This window comes from Aptenodytes forsteri, unplaced genomic scaffold (genome assembly GCF_000699145.1).
Source record: "Aptenodytes forsteri isolate BGI_AS27 unplaced genomic scaffold, ASM69914v1 Scaffold193, whole genome shotgun sequence".
NCBI lineage: Eukaryota > Metazoa > Chordata > Aves > Sphenisciformes > Spheniscidae > Aptenodytes > Aptenodytes forsteri.
Window position 1 is genome coordinate 2,106,122 of NW_008795405.1, and position 8,244 is coordinate 2,114,365.

General features: G+C 51.7%; 1 protein-coding gene across 1 annotated transcript in view; it reads left to right on the forward strand.

Moving 5' to 3' along the window:
- BATF (basic leucine zipper ATF-like transcription factor) overlaps positions 1–639 on the forward strand; it is a 5,220-nt gene extending 4,581 nt beyond the window's left edge. Inside the window, exon 3 of the mRNA XM_009280719.1 lies at positions 354–639. Within this exon, the coding sequence (XP_009278994.1) occupies positions 354–560 (207 nt within the window). The 3' untranslated portion in view covers positions 561–639. The remainder of the gene's footprint in view (positions 1–353) is intronic.
- The last annotated feature ends 7,605 nt before the right edge of the window (positions 640–8,244 follow it).

An 8,244-nucleotide genomic window follows, 5' to 3' on the forward strand; every position in this document is an offset into this window, starting at 1 on the left:
GTTTTGGGGGGGACGCCCTCCCCCCGGCTGGGCGGCCCGGGAAGCGGCGGGGCGGCGTGCGTGTGCGTGAGAGGGAGCGAGAAAGCCTGGGCGGGAGCACGCCACAGTCACTTCTCGTAAGCAGGAGCTGGGGAGCGCGGCTGGGGCTGCCAGCATCGCGTCCGCACCCGCGCCCGGCCTGGCCGGCTGGGGGAGGGGGGTTTGCCCAGGCGCGGCTCTGTGGCGAATTTACCGGAAACGTGTCATTCTGGAAAGTCTGCGGGGCAGAGAGGCACGGGACCACGACCCCCGTGTCCCCAGTTTATCCCTGTGGCTACCGTGCTGAGGAAGGCCCTATGGTTTTGTCTCCTCAGGAGAGCGAAGACTTGGAGAGGCAGAACGCTGCCCTGCGCCGGGAGATCAAGCAGCTGACGGAGGAGATGAAGCACTTCGCCTCGATGCTGAGCTCCCACGAACCGCTATGCTCCATCCTGACGTCCCCTCCGCCACCTCCAGAAGTGCTTTATGCCACACACTCCTTCCACCAGCCCCACATCAGCTCCCCACGCTTCCAACACTGAGCCAGCCAGCAGAATGGCAGCCTGCCGGCTCCACCAACAGGCAAGAAGCAACTTCGTGGGGCTTGCTTTTCCATCCAAGGGAGAGGGACGGACGGACACCCCTTCTCAAAGTGTGTATTCTGAGTGACTTGCCTAAGACTTGCTCCCTGTGCAGAAATGGCAGAGCCACCAGGAGGCATCTTGGGGCAGTTTCCAGCTTGGATCCTGAGAAGAGGAGGCCTTTGCAAAAGGGCACCCACCCCCTTCCCCGGTGCTTGCTTGGGGACACTCGCAGGAGCGTGCGGCACTGGCAGCCTCCATGCGAGCGGCTGGCTGCGGTGCGCAACAGCTGGAGCTCCAGGGAGAGGAACGGGAGCAGGGTCGGAGTACCGGAGGCCACAGAGTACCAGGGCAAAACTGGTTTATTTTTGTAAAATAAAGATTGAAAATGCTTAACTCTTTGTTTCCAAAACAGGACCTGAGCCACTCCTAAGGCCCGGCATGACACAGTGAGGATGCAGGCAGCAGGGAAGAGCTTGGAGTTCAGAGAACAGCCCTGTGTGTGCTGGTGTCTAATCCAGGGCCAGCAGCCGGAGCCCCATATTTAGAAGGGGGGCCCACGTGCGTGGGTTGGGCAGGATGGGGAGCAATGGTTTGTGGGGTGATGGGGTCCCTGGGGGAGATGGGTCCCTCCTTGCTTCAGGGCTGGACCTGAGTCTGACGTGCCACATAGCATCACAGGTCTCTTTCCTGCTGACCCCCTCAGCTCCCTGCTGCCGATGGCTAGACCTCCACGTGCTCCCCTTGCATGTGTGGAGGTGCAGTGCTGTATCGTGTCACCTCACGTGCAGGTCTTGATGGGCTGGTGGAGCCTTCAGCTTGACCAGCAGCGCAGCTGGGAAGGAGCATCACAGCGTGCAGGGAGGTGGTGATTCTATGCTGGAGTGCACAGAGGAAGCAGGACCTAGCAGGACCCTTGCTCCAAGGCACCCTGCTATAAGGCACGTAGCTGCAGCCTACGCGGCTTCCCCTTGCCCACCAGTCACAACTCCACAAAAGGCTGCTGCACTACCTCATGCATTGAAGCAGATGAAACCTGAAAGTTCAGTGAAGAGTAGATTAGTTCTGCTGGGTCTGATCTAGTGGAAACACAAGCTGGTCCATACAGATGGTCTCTGCACCTAACACTCCACCAGCCAGCAGTCTGCCTATGACCGCCACTGTATACACAAGGCTGAAGTCCACCTGCCAGTGCAGGTCCTGTTGCTAATGCTGGCTCAGGACTGCTGCCATCTCCAAGGAGCATCAGCTGCAATTTTTTCAGCATAGGGTACCACAAGCAGTGCTGCTGACCTAGGCTTTTAACTAAGGTAAAGGGACCCAATTTGTAGATACCCTTCTTTCAGACACAGAGAAGCGGCATATTTCCAGATGGGTTTTGGCCCATCATCACAGCCCTCAAGAGCGGTTGGGAAAAGTCTGTAATGAGCTGTGCTGCCCATTTTCTCTCTCTGGTTTGCACTAGCAGGATGATAACCAAACACTGCCATGCCTCAGCGAGCTGTCCTCAGGAAAGGCACAGGTAGCACCATGTTTTCTCCTGCCATGGCCTGTTAGGAGGCTTGTGAACCTCCTGCCTCCAGCTTCTGTGCCAGCATGGGAAGCACCATGGCCAGGAATGCCTGCTGTCAGCACATTGGCCTGGGTGTCACCACCCTACAAAAGCAGTGCTGAGGCAATGGGCGATTGCACTGGCCCTTGTCCGTGCAGCTCTGCCCACCGCCCCGAAGGGAAATGCTCACACATAGGGGAGGATGGTGGTTATTCCAGCTGGGTTTCTGCATACAGGACATGCAGAATACATCTACAGGCAGCAAAAAGATTCTAACCACGTTCACAAAAAAGCAGCAGGAGCAATTTCAGTGTGTCTTACACCACCCCCCTCCGCTAGATCTCACACCAGTAGGCTTCACTCCATCCATTGGTACACCAACCAGAGCTGCTGATCCCCCACAAAGGCCGTGCTTTGAGCCACCCAGGCTACAAAGGCCCTTCCCAAACTGCATTTCTTTGGCATTTGGCTCTTTAAGCCTTGGAGAGACAACTGGCTGCAGCTCTAGAGGATCTTGGTTTTACAGGCTCCGCTTCTGCTCCTTCAGCTTCTGGTGGGTTTGCTCCCAGATTTTTCACTTGCTGTTCCTTAGGGCTCTGATGCTCCAATGCTTCCTGGGTTACACAGAATTAGAGAAAAAAGCTACTGCTACCTTGCTTGGGGTTTGCTGTGCAGGGCACCGCAGGCTCATGCTCCTCACTGGAGGATGCAACAGAGCCCCAGCAAAGCTTGCACTGACTTAAAACACAGTATTGCCCACAATAATGAGAAATCTCCATCCTTGCTGCGAGCCTTTGTGTTTTCTCATGGCTATAAAATGTTAAGCTTGGTTTTAGCTGCAGATGGAGAAGGTCCTGCCCTGATGTATATGTATCACCTATGCCCACACAGACACGAAGCCAGTATTTTTGTTGCAGAGCTGTCGAAGTCTGAGATACTGCAGGCTGGGTGGGGTTCTGCGTAATGCCCACAGAATTGCTAGACTACTCGCTGGTAACGTCTCAGACTTATTACTGCGACTCAGAACGAAAATAAGTGGTAAGTGGTGAGACTGGGAGACGGGTTCGCAACAACATCCTCTCCAGAACCTAAACAATAGTCTTGGCATCATCAGTTAAGGTGCCCTTCCTCTGCATGGCTGGCTGTGAGCTGGAAGGCCTCCAAGCAGTGTTGTGCTCAGCCGTTTTGGCCAAACACCGAGTGTATGCTGGTGCTAAGAGATGCATCTTCCAATCTGACTTGTCTTTGCCCTAGTCTTGTCCTCAAAAACCTGATCACAGAAGATGATCTGCATGGTTCAAGCGGTTTTTGACATCTCGGTTGCTTCTGGTGATTGTTAGGTGTCTTGAATGTGGTCTCTTTGTTATGAAGAATGGTTCCCCTGGGAGACCAGCCTTAGCACCCAAGCAACAAGAACATATCCTTTCAGGGCCACCAGCCCTTTTAACCAGTCGCTGAGAAAAAGATCTTTTTCTGAGGCTATTTGCAGACCTGCACAAGGTGCTTGTTCAGGCTATGTGAGGAGATTCCTTCACTTCCGTACCGGTGCCGTGTCTTGCTTCTCTTTCCCAGGCTCCTGGCCTCTACTCAAGGCTCCTCAGGCAACTAGTTTTGATTTCTAAGTAGCCAAGTGCCTGTCCTCTGGTGTGGCTCTCACTGTTGTCAGCAAATGAACTGTTAATGAGCTCAAATGAGGAGCAAAGGGCAGGGTGGTGGCCAGGGCAATCATCCCTGATTGCTTTCGATTAGCTGCTGCTACCCACAATGCAATTCCTTTTGAACTTCATTTCCATGGCATCTGGCATTTCTAAAGTGTTGTGTCAGTATTATCTGGCCATGCCCAGCCCCCAGGAGCACCTTGTTGCTTGCTGCTCCAAGGTAATGGGATACTTCTGGGCAAGTGGAGAAATTGGGTGATGGCTGGGCCTATGGCAGCTTGTCCCTACCCAAGTAGGACGTCAGTGCCTTTCTGTTGCACTACATAGTCCCTCACTGAAAAGCTGTCTTAAAGCAGTAAAGAGATGAGGGCTCACAGGAGGCTGAGAGACTCTTTTCGAGCTGGGGAAGGCCAGGCAGAGAGACAACTCTTCCCTGCAAGCACAGCCTGCCGAAATACTGCGTTTGTGCTGGCCTCTGCTGGGCAAAGGCTGAGCTCTCCCAGCCTGCAACTGCGCTTCTCGGCACCCTCCTCTTTGTGCTCCCTTACGGCAGAGCTGGCTTGAAGGTTAGCCTGGCTATTGCCACAGACTAGAGGAAGAACTGGGAGGCTCAGGGTTAATGTGTGTGAAGGCAAGGGTTGGGTAAGGCTGCCTGAAGGGGGATGTCCACGTCCGAGTGGAACCGTGAGGCTGTGGTCTCCCTTGGTCAAGGATCTCATAGCTTGGGCCAGGGGCCAATTCTGCGTTGTGGTCCCAGCGCGTTTCCATTGCTGCGCGAGGGTGTGGGGAGCTTGGCTTGGTGTCCCTCACCTTCTCCAGCTCCCGTGGGGCTTGCAGAGCTGTGTGCAGGTAGTGCTGGGCTGGATGTGGGGACTGAGCACCGGGAAGCATCATAGGTGGAGTAACTGCTACTTGTTTAAATAAACATAGACCTGGCTGCAGCCCTGATGAACTATGATCACATTCACCGAGATCTGAGATGAGAACAGTGGCTTTCAGTGTTTTGATACCCAGGAAGTCTTTTGTAGAAGCACTGGGGCTGGATTTCTGCCCAGCAGTCTTGTCCTGGGGGCTCTGCTATGGATGCATACTGGGCAAAGCCAGCCAAAAGCCCAATGGTTTGGGGCTGGAAAAGCAGCAAGGGCAGGTGGAAGGTGGCACTGGGAGGCAGCTGCCGTGGGTGCTTTTCAAGCCTTAGTGACTGTTGCTTCCACATTTACTTGCTGGCTGGTGTCTTCTCTGCAGACAAAACAGAGGTGTGTGGCAAACATCTGTCGATGCAATCAGAGGGTGGAGATGGGAACTGGGGAACATGAGAGTTACATTTTCCTTTATGGTTTTCACTGAATCTCAGTACCTCCTATGGATTAAGGCATGCTGGCAACTTTGTGCAGAAGGACAGCAAGTCACAAAACATGGAGGGTGCAGTAACTTTCTCCCTTTCCATCCCCCTAAAAGCACAGGCTCAGCACTTTACAAGCACTCAGTATCAGCATTTCAGGGCTGCTTCTATGGTAAGATAAATAAAGATATGACATTTGGTGCTGACTTAAGCTTAACGTATCTCCCCACATGGAAAACCCAGGGCAATCTTTTATGTCTGGTATTCCCTTCCTGCTTCATCCTCCTCAGCTCAGCTGCAGGCTCCCAATGTGCCAGGTGCCAAGGTGGGGAGAAACAGAGCCAGCCGGTCCAGGGGAAGGTGCATTCATCCTAGTGTATGGGGCTGTTATGATCCCAGCTGTTATCACTATGATGCCCTCCCTCTAAATTGATTCACATGTGAATTTCTCTCTTGAGGGACGGAAGAAGGGGTAATACCCAAGCACAGTATGCATGGAGTCAGAAGAGAAGTAGAGGCACGTCTTCAATTTGGCACAGGACAGACTAAGCAGCTCTGTTTCCTGCTTTGCTGTGGCTCCAAAGTATTCATGCACTTGTTTTGCAAATCCCATCGCAGAAGTCACTTCTGTTAGTGCTGTCAGCCTGCATCAGCAAGAGGTTAATCTCCTGCATACTGAACCAAAGCAGCAGCCCACAAGAGACCCTCTCTCTGCCTCTTACAATGATCATAGTGTCCAAAGCAGCGCTTGTCATACAAGAATGCTGCCTGGATGCTAGTAGTTCAGCACACAGAAATCAAAGAAGATCAGGAATCACTGCTAAGAGACAAAGTATTTTTATGAATCAAAAGCGGGCGAGAAGAGAAGCAGCAAAGCATGGCATGAAATGGCAAGACTTTCTCCTAGCAAACAGCACTGTGCCTGCTTTTTCTGGGTTTTTCTTCTGCTGTGTTGTTGCCACTTTATCGATTAATGATCTGCAGGGGATTTGAGCAGTGAGGCAGCAACATGCGTATACATAAGTTTTTTAGGTTAATAAAAAATCTACCCAACTAAACAGTAGGGAATGTATATTCATTTCTTGCCAGGGCAGGGTTACAACCAGTGCATTAAGGTTACTACATAAGACCATAATTTTTCTTGCAGCTGAGGTTGCGGATGCCAGCTGCTGAGAATCCTACTGCTTCAGAGACATCCGTGCAGACAGCACGCACGTTCCTCCCAACTCCTGCACCAGTTCTGTACTCTTTCCTAAGACGCAATCAACTTTTCTCCTCTCACAACAGCGATGGTATGGTGCCCTGGTCCCCAGGACTTGTCCTGGGTTTGTCTTTTTTGCTGCAGTGTGAGTGGGAGGAAGAAGAGGAACATGCCTGAGTTCAGCAGTGAGCTCTGCATATTTCCAGCACTCTTTAATTATTAATTAATGCCAGCTGCAAGCATTAGGAGATGAAAACTTTTTTTGTGTCATTGGCATGAACTGGTATGACTCACTGAGATGGAGGCTGGAGGATGCTGAGTAAGAAGGGCTTATATACTTAGAGCTTTTGGTATTTGGGGTTAATCTGTGACCCTGATCTGGACTGGGGATGTAAATCTAGACTGTGGCTGAGTTTTGAGTCTAGCTGGCTCTTTTTTCACTTCTTTTATTCTGAGCTGAGTGAAGAGATCTTCATGTCCCATGTGCGTGCCTGGTGCACAGCAGAGGGATGAGGTGGGTTTGCTCCAATGACGGAGCAAACAGAGCCTATGCACGGCTTTCCTTGCAACCATCTGTATCTCCACAGCTTTTCGCAAGCAAAGGTTGAGAGCTGGGCTTAGGTGCTTGAGCAGCACAGCAGGCTAACCACAGTTACACAGCTTTTGGATTAGAGCTGGTTCTCATCCGGCCAGATCAGAGCATGGGGCAGAGCAAGTTGATACCTGTTTGCAGAAGGCCATGCAGAGGTAGCGTAACCGCCCTGTGTCTTGAGGGGTGTGCACTACCCAACAGCCGGCACATCTGAGGTACCATGGGTGCAAGTGCTCTTCCATGCTGTGCAATCCTTTTTACGCCCTTTTCTTGCTGCCAAAAGGCAGCTGTGAATATTAGCACTTCAGCCATGCCCTCCCATGTACTCTTTGCAGTTCAGACCTATATGATTCAGCCATACAAACATCACACCTGAACCGAACAGGGTTAAATTAAAGCCATCCTGTTGTTAAAGCCAGGCTTTGAACAGGGAGATTAGATCAGTAAAGAGGTGGTAGTTGAAGCTGCTGTTGGGCAAGCCCTTGCAGCCAAGGTTGGAAGGTGTCAGACTGGCAGTCAGGAACAACAGCCCTGCCCCTGGCAGGGCCACAGGCAAATCACCTTAACTCTTTGTGCCCCCGTTTCCCCTCTAAAATAGATGTAGGTGATGCATCCACAGCGAAGTTCTCCGAGAGCTACAGATGTGATGTGCTGAAGGGGAGCAAAACATTATTTCCCTTCCTTGAGTTATGCTTTTGAAAGGCCTTAAACTTTGAAGAGGATAGGTTTGGTGCTCAAAGGTATCCCCTGCACAGCTTTGGTGGTTCTGAGGTCTTCAGTCTTCTCTAGATGAGATTTTAGATGAGATTTTAGATTGTGCAACTACGCGATCATGTTTTGTGTAGAGGAAGGTAATTTTTGCAAAATTTTGAATGCTGCAGAGCCTGCATGCTGCACTGTTATAAATGTAGTTGTCCATCACTGTATGTGTCCCCATATCTTTACACAGGAAATGTAATAGGAAAGATTCTGTTGTGGTTTAACCTCAGCCGGCAACTAAGCACCACACAGCCGCTCACTCACTCCCCCCCGGTGGGATGGGGGAGAGAATTGGAAGGGGAAAAGTAAGAAAACTCATGGGTTGAGATAAAGGCAGTTTAATAGGTAAAGCAAAAGCCGCGCACGCAAGCAAAGCAAACCAGGGAATTCATTCACTCCTTCCCATGGGCAGGCAGGTGTTCAGCCATCTCCAGGAAAGCAGGGCTCCATCACGCGTAACGGTTACTTGGGAAGACAAACGCCATCACTCGGAACGTCCCCCCCTTCCTCCTTCTTCCCCAGCTTTATATGCTGAGCATGA